A 20,476-nucleotide genomic window follows, 5' to 3' on the forward strand; every position below is an offset into this window, starting at 1 on the left:
GCAAAAAGGTAGAGGATGATGAGGCACTAGTAGTGCTTCTGAAGAGTGTGGACAAAGGTGAATATGAAAACATTATAGCAACATTAAAGAATGTGCCTGAATTGAAGCTACACGAGATAGAAGGAGCTCTACTAGAGCAAGAGACCAGAGGCAAAGAGAAGAAATGGCTCGACTCAATAGCAGGAGAAGAAAAAGCATTCTTCACCTGAGGAGGATTCTCTCGAGGGGAAAAGGACGAGGACGAGGAAGAGGCAGAGTAGGAGGAGAAGGACCTTCACTTGCCCACAACTGTAGAAAGCCAGGACACATGGCAAGAGACTGCTACAGCAAACCCAGTGGTGGAGAAGGAACGACATCGGCAAACTTCATGGAGGCTCCTAAGGAAGTGGAGTCAGATCATCTTTTGAGAGAGAGAGAGAGAGAGAGAGAGAGAGAGAGAGAGAGAGAGAGAGAGAGAGAGAGAGAGAGAGAGAGAGAGAGAGAGAGAGAGAGAGAACCCCACAACCCAATGTAACCTGCCCCAACAGAGTAAAACCACCTCTGAGCCACCGATGATGTAGGCCATGTGGTAGATGTATGTGTGAGCACTTTAGTCAAGGTCACGGGCACTTGTAGTAGACTTGGACACATAGAGAGAGAGAGTATCAAGGACTATGAGTTTAGGGACTTGAGGCACTGATCATGGACTATCAAATAAGAGGGAAACTTGGTATAGGGTCCATGTGTGCTAGGAGTATTCACTTGAGGGGAGGTGTTGAAATATACAAGTGAATAGGGTGTGTGTAGGAACAAGCCCTTGGCTAGAGGCTATAAAAAGAGAATCTATAAATGTGAGAGAACCTGTGAAAAGGTGAGAAGTATCTACTGGGAGAGAATAAAAGGTAGCATGAGGAAATTTAGGAGGTGTGGAGATATTCTGGGAAGAGGTGGAGAGAATCAAGGAGAAATCAGTGGGATTAGATGCTTGGATGTAAACCCTATAAATTGAGGCATTGGCCTAATGAGAATTTGTTGGTTTTTGATTATCCATGCCTACATTAAGCTATCAGTTAATTGCTCGCCAATCACATCTTAATTATCATCTAATCTCTTTGTTAATGATGTTGATTCTAGCATTTGATCCACCATAGCTCATCACATTGCTGTAATTTTAACAGTTCACCAATTGACCTTGATAACAACAAGGTTCGACTTATTCTCGAGTTGCCACCCCTACCAACTTTAAGGGAGCTCAACAATTTATGGGGTATGTTGGTTATTACCGGCCGATTTATCTTCATGTATGCCAACATAGCTCGCCCCCTTTATGGATTCCTAACCTAGTGTAGGAATTTTTTGTGGGTAGGAACTTTCTACAAGATCCCCAAAGTAGACTCAATCTAGTTTTCTTGGGTTGACCTCTAGGCTTTAAAAATGATTGATCCAAAAGCCCTCCAATCCTCTTTTAGACTTAATGGAGAAGACTTAGCTCTGATTAAACATAGAATAAACCTCTGGGAGTTAGATACAACTAGCCCTATATAATGCAAAGGGTGCTTCACATTGAGAAGCTTTCAGTAGGAATTGTCTAAACGTACTCTCCCAATCCCCCAAATTGTTGATCTTGGGCCACCTATACACATTAAGCTGAATAACAGATGGCATTTTCTATGGGACAACAAAAAATTTCAAACTCTTGGAGATCTGGTCCCCCATCATCCCCCCCAAAAAGTCTTGCCTCCTTTGCCTGATCCTACATCAGGCCCTCTGGACAAGCTCTAAAGTAATAAATTGGAATTAGGGAACGAGGGATACATGCGATGCAAAAAATATAAAGAGACAATTAGCCATCTCTTCATCACCTGTGTGAGTTAAATAGGGAAGCTCTAAAATTCCTACACTTATGTATTCAACTGTCTCATCCACAAGAACTAAGTTGGAAAGAGCTACTAACTAGGTAAAGCCAATGGCATGTCGACTGTACTTTGGAATTTAATATGTCATGAATATCTATGGGATGTTTCAATTAGTTGAAATACATGTTTTTTTGCTAAATCATACCTCAATCTTGTGTTGGGTATGAGGGAAGGTTTATCTATGCAAAGGAGACAGGGAATTGAGATGACTTTACAACTATGTCAAGCACAGAAGTTGGTACATGAATCTGATGAAACAGTCCAAGTCTGGGAAGCGAAAGAAGATTGTTTTAGGAAAAAAATTCTGGCCAATGAGGAACTATGCTCTAATATTCAAGAGGTGTGATTGAAGAAGAATGCCGAGGCCTATGTGAAAAGACGATGAAGTGCTGACATACACACCATTCTAACCTTCATAGTTTAACAACATACAAACCAGCTTCCATATCTCATCTTCTTCTTTGAAGAATGATTGGTGCCATCTCAGTTGTTTTGATACCAAAGTTTGTTGGTAAGTCTCTAAAAGGGGCTACGGTCTTTTCCCTCTTGTAGTAGGGAACATATATTTCTAATTGTATTGTATATATATTCAACTCCATGTGTGTGTTTTATTACTTAATGTTCCCTATTAGCAAGCATTTGAGGTGCCTCTTAGCTTTTTTATCATTAATTAATTTGTTAGAGGTGTCTATTTTTTTTATGTGCTAAGCTTGTCTAAGGTTTGCACAACCTTATTAATAAGGTAATAAACCTTATTATCAAGCTGGTGCAAACTAGTTCAAATAATGAGTGCGAGTTGCGGAGAGCAGTGTAGACAACGATTGAGAGAGAGATGCACCCTAATGGTGGTGGAGAAAGAGAGAGCAAGCTGACAATGTGTGTGTGTGTGTGTGTGTGTGTGAGAGAGAGAGAGAGAGAGAGAGAGAGAGAGAGAGAGAGAGAGAGAGAGAGAGAGAGAGGAGGGAGCTCCACAAGAAAGAGAGACAAAGAGAGAGGGGTTGCTTTTTTTTTTAAAAGTTGCCAACTTTCACATCATCGTTATCATTAAAATCCCCATGCCAACTTTCACATCATCATCATCACTAAAATCTCCCAAATCGTGTGTCTCGAAGGTCCAAAACCTTAACAAGCCTAACATTAAAACCTTAATCTAAATGCATATTTCATAAAAATTAATCCCAAAAACGATGGTGGTGCTCTAATCTCGGGCATTAACTAATATAACACAACTTCCCTAAGGTTTTGAAATAACAATTGGACAAATTGATTTTATCTAAGGTTTGAAGACCGCAAGAAGAAGTAGTAGATCATTATCTCGTCTCTCCTACGTTACCGCAAGAAGAAGTAGAACAACAATCCTCCCATTGTTTTGCATGGTCAAGGGAGATAGAGGATGGAACAGCATGAGAGAACTCTAATGAGTGTAAGTCCCATGCCTTCTAGACTTGACTATAAGAGAGAGAAAACCAACAGACTCTAGAGAGAGAGAGAGAGAGAGAGAGAGAGAGAGAGAGAGAGTTACACTAGAGGCATTATAAATGGAGAAGCATCTAGTCTTTGTTTAAAAAATAATATTTTAAATGATTTATCTCTAAAAAGTACATTAAATTCAAAAATTACAAAAAAGGATATTTCAAAAAGATAAGTACATTAAAATCAAACATTACAAGAAAAAGAAACCACAGCTCGAATGTCTCTCAACCCTGAAAAAAATGACGCGTTTTCTTTTATAATATTTTTGCCTAAAATTCAACGCTATATTTGCATCAATAATTGTAGATAGGAGCTTTTCTCTCTCTCTCTCTCTCTCTCTCTCTCTCTCTCTCTCTCTCTCTCTCTCTCTCTCTCTCTCTCTCTCTCGCGAATTTGTGGGTGTCTATCTTCTTAATTAAACATAGATTTTAGGATTTGTTTTTGAGCCTCTTTGTTTTTTTAAGTTGGTATTAGAGCCTCCTAGGGTTGGCTCTTAGTACGTAACTAGAAGATAGGAGTAGGACTAAGGAAGCTCAAAATAATCAAGATAAGACATGATGCCAATTGCACACTAATGTAAAGTAGACAAGATAGGCGCACTCAACCACCAACGTCTATTGCAATGTGTTGTAAACTATACAATGAGGCTTCTAATATAGATAACTGTTGACCCAAATCACCTTTAAATGTGGCACTCTTATCTCCACATGAGTTTCCATCACACACACACCACATACTCAATTATCTCCCCTCACTCTTCACATTTACATTCACCCATTTACCCATACAATTTAGCATTGCTACATGCTCAATACGTCTTTCAACACACCCTCCATGTTGTCACACCATGGAGTTCTTGCAAGAGTATCTAGGGAGCAAGAAGGGAAAGAGCTATTTAGGAGCTCAATCTCAACCCTAGTGCTGATCTTGCTTCTTTCTTTAGCTTAAAAGAAAGACAACTAACATAAGAGGGAGAAGAAGAGGAAGAAGACAAGCATACTCTCTCAAAAAGCAACCATGAAAGAAATCATGCAAGCTATCACCACAAGAGCACAAAGACATAATCTCAACTGTGATAATGGGATTGTTCCTTTTCTCATTACACAAAATGTGTTATACTCAAAGCCTCATGTGTATAGTTGGTCATCCACTCATAGAATGTTTAATGTGCCCAAAACTATAGAAAATATCCTAGGCTATGCTGGAGTGATCCCTTTGAATATCAATGATGGCATTATTAAACTTCTCCACAAAAGAGAGGAAAAGGACCTGATCCAAACATGCATCCTATCACTATGCTCACTACTGCAATAAGATCTTTGCAAGGACCTTGGACATTAGGCCATCAAGGCACCTCAAAGGTTGGGTGAGCCCTGAGCAAAAGGGTTTCATCAAGGGAAGATTTATATTAGATGCCATCATAGCTTTATGGGAAGGTTTTGAACATGCCTAGAGCACCAACCAAGACTTCATGTTTTACAAATTTGATTTTAATAAAGCCTATGGACAATATGGAATGGGATTTTATTCTCCTACCCCTAGCTGATATGGGACTAGGATCCTTGTTTATTAGAAGGACCAAAACCCTCTTTGGCAATGTGAGAGCCACAATTTCGGTCAACGGACTTCTCACAGAGGCCTTTGATCTAAAAATATTGATCAGAGAAGGATGCCCTCTGGCTCCTCTCCTCTTTGCCATTTCTACTGATGCTTAGGGGCTGATAAACTATGTTATGGTTGTTGGGACCCTAAAAGGGATCAACCTGCCTAGTGATGCTGGACAGATGTGTCTATAACTCTTTGCTAATGCCCTAATGCTTTGATTCATAATGATCTCGTTAGTCTATCTCCACCTTTTGGGAATGCCTATAAATTTTTTTTCTGGCATCTGGATCGAAGGTTAATCATAACAAAATAAGCATCATGACTCTTTTGGAGGAGCCTCCTGACTGGATTCTCTAGTAAGGATGCAAAGTCATTCAAGAAGGCACAATTTTTAGAATTCTAGGAATCCCTATGGGATTTGGGGCTACCCTTTCATCAGAGATAGCTTTGGACTATGAATAAAATTAGAGAAAATTTGACAAGTGGAAAGGTTTTCACAATGGGATGGCCAACAAAATCTTGGTCTTGAAACACATCTTGATGTCATATGTGGTCTTCTTTCTGGCATGCTGACGTAGTGAATTGAAAAGCCTTGAAGCCTTGTGTAGGAACTTTATGTGGGTAGGAACTTTCTACAAGATCTCCAAAGTAGACTCAATCTAGTTTTCCCTGGAGCTGAATAACTCCATACCTCAAGAGAATATGAATAGAGCTCACAAACTCCACAAAAGGGACTAAGCACTTGGACTGACCTCTAGGTTCCAAAAATGATTTGATACAAAAAACATCCAATCCTCTTTTAGATTGACCTAGCTCTGATCCAACATAGAATAAACCTCTGGGAGGTTGATACATAAGCTTTTGATATGACTTGTTTGAATGTATTCTCTCCCAATCCCCCCAATTGTTGATCTTGGGCCACCTATACACATTAAGTTTAATAACATATGGTATATTCTATGGGACCAAAAATGGAATTTCAAATTCTTGGAGATTTGGTCCCCCATCATCCCTCTAAAACAATCTTGCCTCCTCTATGTGATCCTACATCAGGCGAAAGATTGTTTAAGGAAAAAAATGCTAGCCAATGAGGAGCTCTGCTCCAAGATTCAAGAGGTGTGATTGAAGAAGAACACCGGTGGGACTGATGTGAAAAGACGATGAACTTGTGTCCTTTATTAGGAATATTAATCTTCTTAAAGAGGACTTGTAAGCAGTTTTGAATTCGAAGTTAGGCTTCTTGGTGTAAATAGCCCTAATCTCTCTATTTTGTGGATATATTTTTCTCTTTATAAGCTAATATAAAAGTCACCTTTAAAAAAAATCTAAATAATATTGATTTATTACTATAAGAGGAAGATTCCATCAGGATAATAGAACCTTTGACAAAATAATGCTACTCAAAGGTTCAAAAGTTTTGACATCTTCTTTATTTAATGCAGGCCACGAATTCTATGAGGGAACATATATTTCTTCTGTGAGAGAACATATTTTTTTTCTATGAGGGGAATTTTTTTATTTTGGAATATATATATGTATCACTATAATTGTTTTGTGTGCTAAGCTTGTCTAAGGTTTGTAACCTTATTATAAAGCTAATGCAGACTAGTGCAGATAATGAGCATGAGTTATAGAGAGCAGTGTGCAGACAATGAGTGAGAGAGATGCACCCTGATGGTGTCAGAGAGAGAGAGAGAGAGAGAGAGAGAGAGAGAGAGAGAGAGAGAGAGAGAGAGAGAGAGAGAGAGAGAGAGAGAGAGCTCCACAAGAAAGGGAGATCCACGAGAAAGAGGACAAAGAGAGAGGGGTTGCTTTTTTTTTTGGTTACCAACTTTCACATCCTCATTATCATTAAAATCCCCATGCCAACTTTCACATCATCATCATCTCTAAAATCCCCCAAATCTTGTGTCTCAAAGGTCCAAAACCTTAACAAGCCTAAGGTCCAAAACACATTAAAACCTTAATCTAAACACATATTTCATAAAAAAAAATCCCAAAAACGATGTTGGTGCTCTAAATAGTGGGCATTAACTAATTTAACACAACTTCCCTAAGGTTTTGAAATAACAAATGGACAAATTGCTTTTTTCTAAGGTTTGAAGACCGCAAGAAGAAGAAGAAGATCATAATCATATCTGCTATGTTATTGCAAGAAGAAGCAAAACAACAATTCTACCCTAGCTTTGCATGGTCAAGGGAGATAGAGGATGAAATACCCATGAGAGTACTCTAATGACTGTAAGTCCCATGCCTTCTAGACTCGACTCTAAAGAAGAGAGAGAAAATCAACAAAGACTCTAGAGAGAGAGCGCTACATTAGAGACATTATAAACGGACAAGCGTTTATGTTTAACAAATGACTAGTACTCAACCCGCGCATTTCTACGGTACGTAAAAGACATTTATCAATGCATGGAAACCATAAGGATATATTATAGAATTGCATGCTAAAGGAACACATACTTATGAGCTTGAAAATACTTATGAGCATGAAAACCATAAGGACATCTTTTAGTACGCATGCTAAAGGAACACATACTTTTGAGAAGACAACCCAACAATTTCAACCCAACAATTTCCATGTTAAAGGAGGCAATGCGCTTTATGAGGTATAATTTGGTTAGGGTGCAAGAAACCAAGATAAATTAGTAAACATATTGAGAAAAATTAGACAACATACTGAGAAAAATTAGTAAACAACCAAGAAATTTTTTGGTTAGGGTGTAAGAAACCAAGAAAAATTAGTAATTTGGTTAGGTTGCAAGAAACCAAGAGAAAAATTAGTAAACAATCAAGAGAAAATAGTAAACCATCTTTACCTTTGTAATTTTGAGAAACTCAAGATAGGATTCACGAATGTGTGAAGCACAGAAGAGCATGGAGATCCCTCTAAGAGAGAAGAAGCCTGAGCAAGGCAAAAGTTGTCCGAGTATAAGAGAAATCGGATATTAGAAATTGTTAACGACAAAGCCGAGTAGAGCCAAATGGTAAAAGATTGGCTCAAGCTTCAAAAGCAAGCTTACCTTATAGATCCAAATGTTGATCTTGCAAGCAAGAACTAATACGTGATGCTTGCCTTTGGGTTTATGAGTAATTTGTCAACCACAATGATGGCGTGCACCAGCTTTTGGCGATTCATTAGGTGTGCATAAGTGGAACGAAGGTGGTAGCCTTAAAGATGCAAGCTAGTAGCCACATTTTCTTGCTTACATATTTCCTTTCTCCATCTCATGGCTATCCATCAAATGGTGATTTTGAGATGGAAGACAAAGGGATTAAGTGCACTGGAAGTTGGAATACAAAAGCGATGGAAGCCAAAGGGATCAAGTGCAGTGGAAGCCGGAATACAAAGAGTCAATCGAAGGGATTTTTTCCTCTTATTTTTTAGAAATCCAAGATTTCTTTTTTCTCTCCTCTCCTTGTGCCTTGGTTGTCCATGGTTGATATGTAATAGATATTTTTAACCATTTATCTCTAAAAGTAAATTAAATTCAAACATTACAAAAATAATATTTTAAAAGATTTAACTCCAAAAAGTACATAAAATCAAACATTACAAAAGAAAACCACGGCTCGAATGTCTCTCAATCAAAAAAAAAATGACGCATTTCTTCTACAATATTTTGTGCTTAAAATTCAGCACTATATTTGCATCAACGGCTCTTACAATCTCTCTCTCTCTCTCTCTCTCTCTGGGTTTACATGTGTTGGTGTGAGGCACACAAACTTGTGATTTAAGGAGAGGCTATGATCCTTCACACATTATTGTGTTTTGAGCATCGAAGGGTTTACCGCTCAAAGTTATTTGAGAGTGGTGTGATCTAAGGATACACCTTGCAAATTGATATATCCCTCATTCAAGGGGATTTAGTAATGAGTTTGTGTATCTTCTTAATTAAACATAGATTTTAGGATTTGTTTTTGAGCCTCTTTGTTTTTTAAGTTGGTATTAGATCCTCCTAGGATTGGCTCTTAGTATGCGACTAGAAGATAGGATTAGGACTAATTATCATTAACATTATCGTGTACACACAAGATGTGCTATTATCTCTACATTTGTACTTGCACAATGCACTTCTCGTAAAAGATTTTAGGATCATGCGAGCTTACAATGCTAATGAATGTGTAAAGCTGTCAAACTATGTTGAATAGAGACTCCATGGTAGCGTTGCTCCTAAGCTCTCAATGACTCAATGATGATTGACTGATCAATGAATGAATCCATGCTTCTATTTATAGTTTCTAAGGTTGGTGTGTTGGCCACCAACTATACCAACCCTGGTAATAATGTCCAACTAAGTCTGTTCACAAAATAACCCAATAACTCTGTCCACACTTAGTTGCTCATTGGGCACCTTGATAATATTACAATGAATTAGTACAATAGCCCTTACAAACACATAAATTTGGTTACATACTTGACCTCTAAGCTAGCCAATGGGTAGAAGCATGCCTGTGTCCACACTTAGGGGAGTGGGCATGTGACATAAATGAGCGGAAAATGGAAGCTTTCTAAGAGAAGAATCTTAGAAAGGTATGTTGTGATTCAGAGGTGGGGGAGACAGCCCAGTGGTAAGGGATCTTGCTATACACACTAGGACAACCTGGTTCAATACCCGCCCCCTTCTCCCACACACCTAATGGCATGTGGTCCATCAATTCCGTCTCTAAAATAGCCTTCACAATACAGAAGATTAGTGAGAATTCTAATTATGATTTTATAATGGAGATAGATGATGCACGTTGTGGGTCTAATGAGGTTCAAATGGAGGTATCAAGTCCACAAATAGCCCCTATGAGATCAGTGAGAATCCGAATGATGATTTTATAATAGAGGTAGATGATGCATGTTGCAAATCTATGGAGCTTCAAAGAGAGGTATGTGGGTTGACTTTGGAAGATAAAATCATATACTTTTATGCTCATAAGAATACACTACTCTATTGGAATACCATACATGGAAAATTTGAGTTGTTTTTTCATACTTCCATGTTAAATTGAAAATTAAGCATGTACATGAAATTTTTCTCAAAGTATTTCATAGAAAATTAAATACATATTAATTAATATAGATGTGAAGTTACTTTTTCATTTTGGCATATATAAGTATTGTTATGTATAAAAAGTAGCAAAATACATGAATTAGGTGATTCCTAGGCATTGTAGGAAATATGCAAACTAGGTTTTTTGTTTATGTTTTTCGAGCCAAGGTCGTCAAAAACGAGCAAGCTTGTCTTGAGACTCGAATAGAGAAACGCTTTTATCATTAGCTTCATCGTCTCCAATCTCTCGGAAGATCCATGAGCAATCTCTCGGAAGACCCATGAGTTGGGCACGAGAACGGCCAAGTACTCCTGAAGGAGCCTAGGTATGTGGGACTTGCCCTTAGGCGCACCCACTAAAAACTATGTATACCCAATGGATTTCCAGATAAGAATTTCCCTACCCAAATTGGGCATCGACTTGAATATGCAAACTAGGAAAAATGAAAACTTGATAGATAGCCTAATTGGGCAATTTTTAGCACTCTCAACGTGATACATTTTCTATGTATTGATTTTCTTTTCATGTTTAGTAAAAAAAATTCCTAGTGTAATGACCGTGTAGATAAAATTTTCCTCCAAAGAGAGATGCCCAAGTGGAGAAATCAAACTATCTAGTCAATCTACCTAGGAAGATGCACAATCCCTACTTTTGTTCATTTTTTGGTACTGCCTTCACGCAGGACTATGTTGAGGATTGCGAGAAATGGTTTCATTCAAAGGGTTTTGGGTCTTGATCAAGGGCTCTTTGTTGGGTTTTTTTTCCCTCCTACTTTTGGCTTTTGGAAATTTGAGATTTGATGTAGATGTGTTTTGATTAGTGCACTTATTGCATATTATTGTCTTCATTTGAAATGCTATCAATTAGAATGATTGTATTGCTTCATGCGCCTTGCATTTTGAAATTTGGAGTGTTGCCATGGCCCACCTTCCACCTATCTACTCCTACAAGAGATCATTCTACTACTAGAGGCTATATATGGGGCAATGTTAAGGACAAGAGCACTAAATAACTCAGGCCCCATATTAGTCAATGGCTTTTTTTTGGATTCTGACACAGGTGCTCTGGTAGACAGAGCTATGTTTGCAGTGAGCTAGCTAGCAACCAGTCTTTACTATTGACGTGTATGCCGTATGTGCAAGGATGGTGATCGAGAGCTTCATGTTGAGACACTGGTGGATATTGTGAGGAATATGTATGCAAAATAGCATGTCAGGATGGATCACATGAGCTTGGTTGATGCAATGTAATTGAAGATCTGTGACCCCACAATCTCTATAGCAGCATGTTTGCAGCATTAACCATAGCAAGCATGTAATTACATGTTAATCAATGGGCAATACACTGGCTTTAGAACCCAATCACGTCACACGTATGCATGTCAGCAGAATCCCATGGATGCTCTATTGAGGCTATTGGATCATACATGTGCATGTAGAGGATGTGATGAGAGGCTTTGGGGGAATCGAGGCACCGTAGGGTAGTTCTTTTCCTTCCCATGGATCAGTTGTGACCTCTGCAACAAAACTGCAATTATACTTGTGAGTTAACAGGGGAGACTAAACAAAACACTCAGAACTTAATCCTTACTCAGAATAAAAAAGCTTACAGTTTTATAGGGGGTATAGGTCGAAAGTTCTTCAGCATCACATGTTGCATTTTGTCCAAAACTGCTAGTGAATGGTTCTTGACTTTGCCAAAGAGAGTGTGTTTTCCATCCAAGTGAGGACACTGTCATGACAAAATACTAAATATTACTTGAAAATATGTCAAAATGTATTATGTAATAAATGTAGTGTATGCATACAATGTAGTGTATGCATGCATGTGTGCACGTGTGTGTGCGTGCGCGTGTGCAGGGATGTGCATGTGTGTGTTAGTAGGTAGGTAGGTAGGTATGTGTGTGTATCCTTGTACCTACGTATGATGTCAGTAGGTAGGTAGGTAGGTAAGGGTGGGGAGGGTGCGTGTGTACTTGCATACATGTACAATGTACTTACGTGTGCATAAATACATACAAACCGCAAACATGATTCATAAATTTACTGATTACATGGAATAAACCTTTGTGAAGCATCATTATAGGTGAGGTGCACATACTATTATGATATACGGTTATGTACACATCAAATTCATAACCACCTGTATGATAGTGAATCCATCAAAAGGCAATCAATCTTACAGGATTGAATATAATAAAGAATTGAGAGGAGTTGGTATTTCGCCCTGCATTTGCCATGGAGACCATACCCTTCCTGTCATGACTATGTTTTGCAGAAATCTCATCTGCAAAGACAGGACCATAGATGGAAAATCCACCCTTGCCTGTACCTGTTGGATCTCCGGTCTGACACATGAAGCCGGGGGCAACCTTCTGCTCAGAAAAACAACTATAGGTTACATGCATTGTGTATGTCCACACGGGTGAGTGTACAGGCTTGTGAGAATTTAAGAGCTAGAGCTAGCCCCAAAATGCAACAGTCTTTCAAAAAAGGGTAGAAATCTTTCAAAGACATGGTTAAACACTTACATGGAACGTTATGCCATCATAATAGCCGGATTTACAAAGCTCAATAAAGTTTCTGCAAGTTCTGCAAACGAGTCAAAAGATCAATTAGCACCACATGCCCAATCTTACACAATCGCTAATGGCTACTTCTTTTTGCCTCGGAAAGTGACAATCACACCCAAGTACCACAATGGGGTAATATTTGTAAGTCAAGGCAACGGATAAGCCACATGATGAACCCCAAAAGTTGAGCTGTTGGCAGTTGAATATGCACAATCTGAAAATGCACAAAGAAGAGGTAGAGACTAGCATTTCAACCAAATCTATTGTATATTAATGATCATGAATATTTACGATGATTGTTCAATGATGCTAATGATTAACCTGCAGCTCCAAATACTGCAAACTGCTGTCTCGAGGCTGCCTAACGCTGATCCAAACATGAGGACTGCTGGTGTAGAACACTTGTGCCTATGTGCTAGGGTTCTCAAAGATAAATAAGAGTGCGGCAGAATCACACACGAGTCCTAAACTACTGTTTGTATTATGTACAAGAAAGAAGTAATACAACTGAATCTCTAGTACAATGGATATGACCGAGTGATTGTCAACTAAAGCCCTGTGACCTACTGTACACTCCTGACTAGCACTATAAAAAATTAAAAAAATCATGCATAGCCTTGTTAAAGCCAAAGCTCTAATACCAATGTTTCATGCATTGTGGAAGAATGAGGTGTGCATTATTTATTTAATTTTCAAGAAATGGAGAGAAGAAGAGAGACAAAGAGGCCACCCGATACGTCCCAATCCAACTGCTTGGGGGTCCATTCCTTTTGGTGTATTTGCTTGTATTATTGGATTATGTTGAATACAAAAGATAATACCAATGGTGTACTTGACTTGCTTGATGGGCTGACTATCGGTGACTCCGCAAACTAGGCTATTAGTCCTTGCTGAGGCAAATTGTTGGGTATTTTGGAGTCTGGTGTGTGTAATCATCTTATGTATGTGGGTGTGAACACCTGCCTAGGTGTAAACACACCCTTATATCTGGATAAGATAAGTGTGTGCCATGTGGCATTAGTCTATTGTTATGTGTGATTTGTTTGGGTCAAAAGATAAGGCTAAAAGAATGTACTTGGTGTAGCTTCATAATCATCTTCTAATCAAGCTTATTATTGAGTCGTGCAAAACTATCTCTTTCTCTCCCCACAGGTCGCTTCTCTCTCTCTCTCTCTCTCTCTCTCTCTCTCTCTGGGGTTCATCCTCCATAGCAGTATCTGCAGGAAACCCTAAATCTACATTTTTGGTATTAGAGCCCATCAAGGCCTACGTCCACTTGTGTCCACTATCTATGCATGCCCTCTTTTCCTCGGCACCTGCTTCCACTGCTTCCGCCACCCGACCCTCCTTGCCATCAAACTGCTGCTAGTCAACAATGCTCACAAACTGCCACTAGTCATCAAACTGCTGCTCACATCAGTTTTGGCCACTTCAACCTTATTAAGTTTTTTCTTTTAATTATCGTGGTCACTTGCTACTTGGCCCCTTTGTTCACCTCTGACTGTAGCTGTCCCCACTCCACAGCTTTAGGAGTGCTCCTGGTCTCTCACCTGACTAGCACAACATGGTGTTGCTCTCACAACATGGTGCTGCTCTCTCACAAGTGAGTTGACTAGCTAATCAATAGCTTTAATTCAACAAACATCGACTCCCTCACAACAGAGATACTCTCTGTGTAACAACACCAGCATCAAGTGATTGTACCTGCAGATTCAAAGAACATTTAAAGTTTTTTATTTGGGGCTTTTCAAAATCAAGGTGATAATCCTTTGATTAAGCTCTCCAGCATTCAATTGATTTGGAGCTTTCAGTAAAATTGAACCAATAACATCAAATTGAAGCCTCTGCAAACCCTAAAAATTGAAAAAATTTCCGTTCTTGGCCAAAATTGAGTAATTGAAGCCTCATACGACACATTGAGAGTCGTCCATGTTCTCTACCCTGGCCCCCAGGCCTAAAATGACTGGCCAAGCATCAATAGCTTGGCACCGACGCAGAAAATGGCATCTTCATCAACATTTGTTCAAGGGGGGGATCTAAAATCACATATATTTATGCTTTAATGTGCGAGTGAAGGATTGTCATGTGCACAATGTATCTACCGTGTGCTACATGCACGCAAGACTAGTTTCGAGGCTTGGGGAAGCTTGGAGCAAGGCAGGCTGATTAACGAGCTGAGTTAGGGATTAACTAACGGGCGGGCACCCAAGTATGGACGGGCGGGCACCCAAGTATTGACGCCCGATGACCGGCCAAGAGCCTATAAAAGGGTGGCCAAGGTTAGTTATTGGGGATAGAGAGTCTCGCGAGTTTGTGAGAGCTCTATGGTCTTGGAGCCTGGATCTAGTGCAGATGTGCACCTGCTTTACGAAGCCGAGGCCGGCAGCAATCTCGAGGCCCGCAAGGGTAGCTTCGTGGCGGTATGGGACGTGATACCACTTGTAAGGTTCTCCCCTATTTTGGTATGGGACGTGATACCACTTGTAAGGTTCTCCCCTTCCAAAATAGGGGAAACACTTAAGATAGTCCACTAAGTCTTATCTTGGAGAAAATTTCCTACTCATCGACACCTTGACCATGCAGAGATTCAAGGATACGATTCATAGGTAAGACCTAGTTCTATCCTGCAGGGGGAGCATGGTCTTCTAAAAATCAAATCACCCATAGGGTAATTGATCATAATTTGGGCAACTGCTAGTCTTGATTCCTAGAGAACGCTTTTTTCCTCATCCATGTAAGGCACAGCCCGCTGGCCTAGTCTTCTAGAATAGAATTGTCTGAGAACCTATTTATCTAACATAGGGCTTTCACTTCATATGTTGGAAACCTACCCGACTAATCGGGTCTACCCGTCCATAGGATGGTGCCGTCTCCCATACCGCCACGAAGCTACCCTCGCGGGCCTCGAGATTGCTGCCGGCCTCGACTGCGTAAAGCAGGTGCACATCTGCACTAGATCCAGGCTCCAAGACCATAGAGCTCTCACAAACTCGCGAGACTCTCTATCCCCAATAACTAACCTTGGCCACCCTTTTATAGGCTCTTGGCCGGTCATCGGGCGTCCACACTTGGGCGCCCGCCCGTTAGTTAATCCCTGACTCAGCTCGTCAATCAGCCTGTCTAGCTCCAAGCTTCTCCAAGCCTCGAAACTAGTCTTGCGTGCGTGTAGCACACGGTAGATACACAATGTGCACATGACAAGGATTCTCTGCCCGGGATGTCTCTCGAAAACTAAAAAATAATCCTGTGTGGAACTACCTTATGTTATAAAAGGCTCTGTATTTTTTTCTGGTTTAACCCTAGATAAGAGCCAGGGGGTTTTGTGGGTATTTCGAAGTCTCTTGTGTGTAATCATCTTATGTGTCCTCATTCATATGTATGTGTGTGTGAAGTTGTGAACACCCGCCTAGATGTGAACACACCTTTATATCTGGATAAGTGTGTGCCATGTGGCATTAGTCTATTGTTATGTGTGATTTGTTGGGTCAAAAGATAAGGCTAAAAGCCTACAAAAGCATGTACTTGGTGTAGCTTCATAATCATCTTCTAATCAAGCTTATTATTGAGTCGTGCAAAACTCTCTCTTTCTTTTTCCACAGGTCACTCCTCTTTCTCTCTCTCTCAATCGAGATGGCATTTCATTATCCATAGCAGTACCTGTAGGAAACCCTAAATCTACACAAATGTCCTATTGAGCCTTGGAAACTTCCAAACCAGGTTTCTGGGGATCTTGGACGGGAATAATAAGGATCCATAAGCCCTTTTTATAGTCGTTTTGCAACCCCTTGAAGCTGGTCAGCCAGTCCTTCAGACCTACAACAAAGAAAATGGGGAAAAATAGTAATATTCCTTCTTTGATTGCCGACCTTCGCTTTGGCCTTTCGACACCTGCCACAAGTGAAACGGAATGCCCACCAGCTGTGCAAACTGCCCACATGCTATCTGCCCCTGCCCCATGCTCCAAAATGCATTGAGGCCTCTTTGGTTTATGGCTTCTCCCTTTTCTATGGTACTTGAACAGGGGTCAAGTCAGCCCCAATTTCTGTCCACAAGCCTTGGACAGCCTCCACACACGCTTGATACAAAGGCACCAGCAGATAAGGGCCTCCAAGAAGCAGTGAAACAGTCCCAAGCAGCAAGGGGGCAAGCCCACCAGCCAAGAAGGGACTTACTATCCTAGGTTGAACAATGGCCTACTATAGGATACCAAAACCTACCAAAAAACCTTTGCCATGTCCTTTGCCTTTGCAAGGAATCAACATCACAACCTTGATGAGGTGATCCACAATAGTCAAGCACTCATCATTCATTTTTCCTGCACTTGGGAGTAGTTGGTGACAAAATGCACACCCTTTGTAGCCCTCATGTCTACCGCGTGGATACCTCAATAACTCATAAGTATCCCAAGGTCACTTCCTTTTTCTGGCACTTAAGGGTAGGTGACAAATCCATAATGATATGCTCAAAAGGGTCTATGTGGGATATCTAGAGGCATTGACAATCTTTGGATCTTCCCATGCTGCACATTGAGCTTTTCGCCAACACCGACCGACATAATCTTATACTTGCCTTGTGCATGGCCAAAAGTATCTAAACTCAAGCTTCTCCAAGGCCTTGCCGCATGCTCCTAATCAAAACTTTCGGCACATATAGTAGGTGTTCTTAACAAGCTTTAGACCTTTCAATCTCCAAGTAATAAGTGCATGTAATAGCTTTCAAGGGCCAAAATTTGCCAACATGAAGGCCAGTGATGAGTTTTGAGTTTTTGGCCTAACCAATGCACCGGCATGTAGTTGCTGCAGTTGCGGTCAGATCCACATGCTCTCGCTGCCCTTGTCAATATGCTGCCAAAGTTTTCATTTTCACATAAAGATCTATTTTTTGACTGGGAACATCCTGCCCCAAGTGGTACCCAAATAAGACTTGCAAATATGGGTGGTAAGTCGCCTCAATAACTATACATCAACCTGGTGGTTAGAGCTACTAGAAAATGCATCCCGACCTTCTGAAAGGAATCAGAGGGGTGTTGAATGCAAGGATCAACCACTTAGATTCAGGCATGTCTAAAATGTCGAAACAACGAGGTTGATAGTCAGATATAAGACATGCATTGGAGCCTTAAAAGACATAGAGACTTAAACAGATTCGGTACATATCAAGACCTCTCTATCTTGAAGATACCTATGTAGTGTCATGTACCTCTAGAGTATTGAAATCACTTGACTGTTAATCACATTTTTATGTGATTCTTTGAGTTAATCAAACCTACAAATACATTGATCTTATGACCAAATAAGGTGATTAGCAAACCTGGGAGTGTCTTCTACAAAAAGCTCGATGTCAAGAGTTCCGTGGGAGCAGGTGAGGGTAACAGACATCAAGCCTGTGAAGGAGCCCAACATGAAAAATCCAGGCGTGTCTAGATGCAAGCATTATAACAATGATCAACATAATATTCTTACCAGAAACCGCTGCTTTCCAATATCTGATTGCTTAGCGATTCGTATCGTGACAGTTGCAACATTGACTATTTATTCGTTTCAATGCTGCGGCAGTTTCACACTTTACAAAATAATGTCCAGACTGCCGGGTCCAAATGGCTTTGATACACCTTAGGGCCAAGTTTTGTGGGGCATGGCAAGCCTCTTAAAGCCACCAAATTGGTTTTTTTTAATAAAAAAAACAGACAGGAGGGATTATATTATAACATAACGGAATACAAAAAGCTTTTTAAACAAAGAAGCATAACTCTTAACGGAATACAAAAAGCTTTTTAAACAGAGAAGCATAACTCTTAAGATCTTTTGAAAGCTACAAGTTCTGAAATTTTCCCTACAATTGATTCATCCCTTTGGTTGATGATCCTCATCTCTTCTTCTATTGTTTCCCATGCTTGATTGAACTGGGAGTTGGCTGCTCGGGTGAGCTTGTTGAATTTCTTGTTGGCTCTACTCTCACTGATTCTTGATGCTTGCGTTGTACCTTCTTCATTGTTATCTCTTTGTCCAATTCCAAGGTTGTCTTCTTGGTGTTGATAGAAGCTCTGTCCACATTTGTAAGAACCTGTAGCTGTAGACATAGATAGCTGCTTAGGGTATGAACCAGGTCCTTGTGCAAGGCCTGAAATATAAATGCATTTCTGGATAACCAAATAGACCATAAAAAACAAGCTCTTATTAAGGACTATAAATGAGAAGAGCATCCTATAGATTCGCCCAGAAGAACTTGAGTCCATGATAGAGTTATCGTGAGTGAAGAAAGGCATTCATGTAGCAGTTCACACGCATGAGTATTAGCTGTACAGGACCAAAAAAGATGGGTAGCTATTTCTGGGTGCCTCCGACATCTGGGGTAGACACTTTGACCTATTCCCAGCTTGGCTGCCCTTTCATTAGTCCATACTGCATGGTGGAGAATTAGCCTCAGGAGGCAGGAGAATTTCGGGGGGATTAATTTGGACCATATGTTTTTGAACATGTTATTCCATGTTTTCCTGTCCCATAGAATATTCCATCTTTGATTTAGCTTTATACGAGTTGGGGTAGGGTCGGTAGACTTTAGAATAGGGAGGAGAGGCTCACCTTTGCTCCACGAGAAGGATTTTTTGTGGACTTTACCTTTGGTTAGAAGATGAGTGTTATGCCCTTCCCATAGGTCCATTCTTGCCTACAGCAATTTAGATCCAGTTTGATTGATTCTGTACTTGTTGCATAGCTCCTCCTGTGTGTAAGCCATCTACTATCTGTTGGATGCCTCAGATCATCCCAAACTTGTAACCCTTTTTTGGACAGAGAGAGAGCTAGTTTGACTTGTTGAGGTTGAATAGGGGGGAGGTTGATTACCGGCCACCAAATTGAGTCATTGGAGTGGACTCCATGAGCCCATCTTGGGTTGAGGATTTAGCCGGGTGTTACCTATAGGGTGTTCCAAGCTCTCCAAAGGCTCTTTAGGAGGGAGCTAACTTTGGGTTTAATCTGGTAGGGCTGAACCGTAGAGTGGTTTGAGGGAGGTTTTTCCACACAGGGTAATCCTTCAGAGAGAATTTCTCCAGATCTCTGTTTAAGAGAATTGCCTAGTCTTCATTTGGGATCCTTCTAGTTTCTTACTAACCATTTGGCAGCCAATCTGTTAGCCATTTCAGTTATGTTGATGATACCCAATCCACCTTTCTCCTTTGGGAGAGAACATATCTTCCAGCTTACTTTTGGGATTTTTTGTCTTCAAAGGGTCCCCAGACCAGAGGAAATTCCTACATAGCCTTTCAATGCTTTTCAGAGCTCTGTCTGAGGGTCTCCAACAAGAGAGAAAGAAGAGCGTGGCCGAGATGAGGAAGTGGTTAATCACTAGAATTATGCCCCGCATTGAGATGAGGAAGTGGTTAATCACTAGAATTATGCCCCGCATTGAGAGCTGGCATCCTCTCCATCTATCAATTTTTTTTAATAGTTGATTGGCTATCCATTCCCATAGTTGGTTAATGGTCACCCCAAACCCCAAGGGGATCCAAGAGTCTGAAGATTTGGCCCTCTTTGAGCAATTGACATCCTATATGAGTTAGCCATTGGTGGGGGGGGTTCAAAAGTGCTCTAATGCTCGTTTTGCTGTGGTTGATCACAGAGCCTGAGGCTTTATAGAAGATATCAAGGCATTCCCAGAAGTTTTGTAGAGAGTTAGGGTCATTGTTTACCAGTGCATTGGTATCATCTGCAAATTGTTGGAGACACATTTGACCAGCTCCCATTGGGAGCTATATTCCTTTGATGTGGCCAGCCTGCATTTTCTTCTGAATCAACCAGCTCAGACCATCTGCAAAACTATGGCAAAGAGGAGAGGAGCTAGCGGCGGGCAGCCTTGTCTGATGGATCTATGGAGGATGATAGGTTCA

The 20,476-nt window shown here is 40.4% G+C and overlaps 1 protein-coding gene across 3 annotated transcripts; it reads right to left on the reverse strand.

Moving 5' to 3' along the window:
• Window positions 1-11,102: 11,102 nt before the first annotated feature.
• LOC147618955 (peptidyl-prolyl cis-trans isomerase ppi1-like) lies at window positions 11,103-18,180 on the reverse strand. 3 transcript variants are annotated; one of them, XM_086774504.1, is made up of 6 exons: window positions 18,054-18,180; window positions 17,902-17,974; window positions 12,550-12,610; window positions 12,270-12,393; window positions 11,629-11,750; window positions 11,103-11,535 (listed from the first exon to the last, which is right to left on the reverse strand). In XM_086774504.1, the coding sequence occupies exons 2-6, from the start codon at window positions 17,967-17,969 to the stop codon at window positions 11,440-11,442; spliced, it is 471 nt and encodes a 156-aa protein (XP_086630630.1). In that variant the 5' UTR covers window positions 17,970-17,974; window positions 18,054-18,180; the 3' UTR covers window positions 11,103-11,439. The 3 variants fall into 3 exon arrangements, with proteins under 3 accessions (XP_086630630.1, XP_086630628.1, XP_086630629.1); XM_086774502.1 differs by having other exon boundaries at window positions 12,202-12,393; XM_086774503.1 differs by having other exon boundaries at window positions 11,104-11,546; window positions 12,202-12,393.
• Window positions 18,181-20,476: the final 2,296 nt, after the last annotated feature.

The sequence above is a fragment of the Cibotium barometz genome, chromosome 34 (genome assembly GCF_041138505.1).
Source record: "Cibotium barometz isolate CiBa-2024 chromosome 34, ASM4113850v1, whole genome shotgun sequence".
Classification (NCBI taxonomy): domain Eukaryota; kingdom Viridiplantae; phylum Streptophyta; class Polypodiopsida; order Cyatheales; family Cibotiaceae; genus Cibotium; species Cibotium barometz.

Coding starts and splice junctions, on each gene's coding strand:
- LOC147618955 (XM_086774503.1), bottom strand. CDS start 17,969: ATGTCTGTTACCCTCACCTGCTCCCACGGAACTCTTGACATCGAGCTT. Junction 11,751..12,201: donor TCTTTATTATATTCAATCCT/GTAAGATTGATT, acceptor TTGTCATGACAG/TGTCCTCACTTGGATGGAAA. Junction 11,547..11,628: donor CCTATACCCCCTATAAAACT/GTAAGCTTTTTT, acceptor GTATAATTGCAG/TTTTGTTGCAGAGGTCACAA.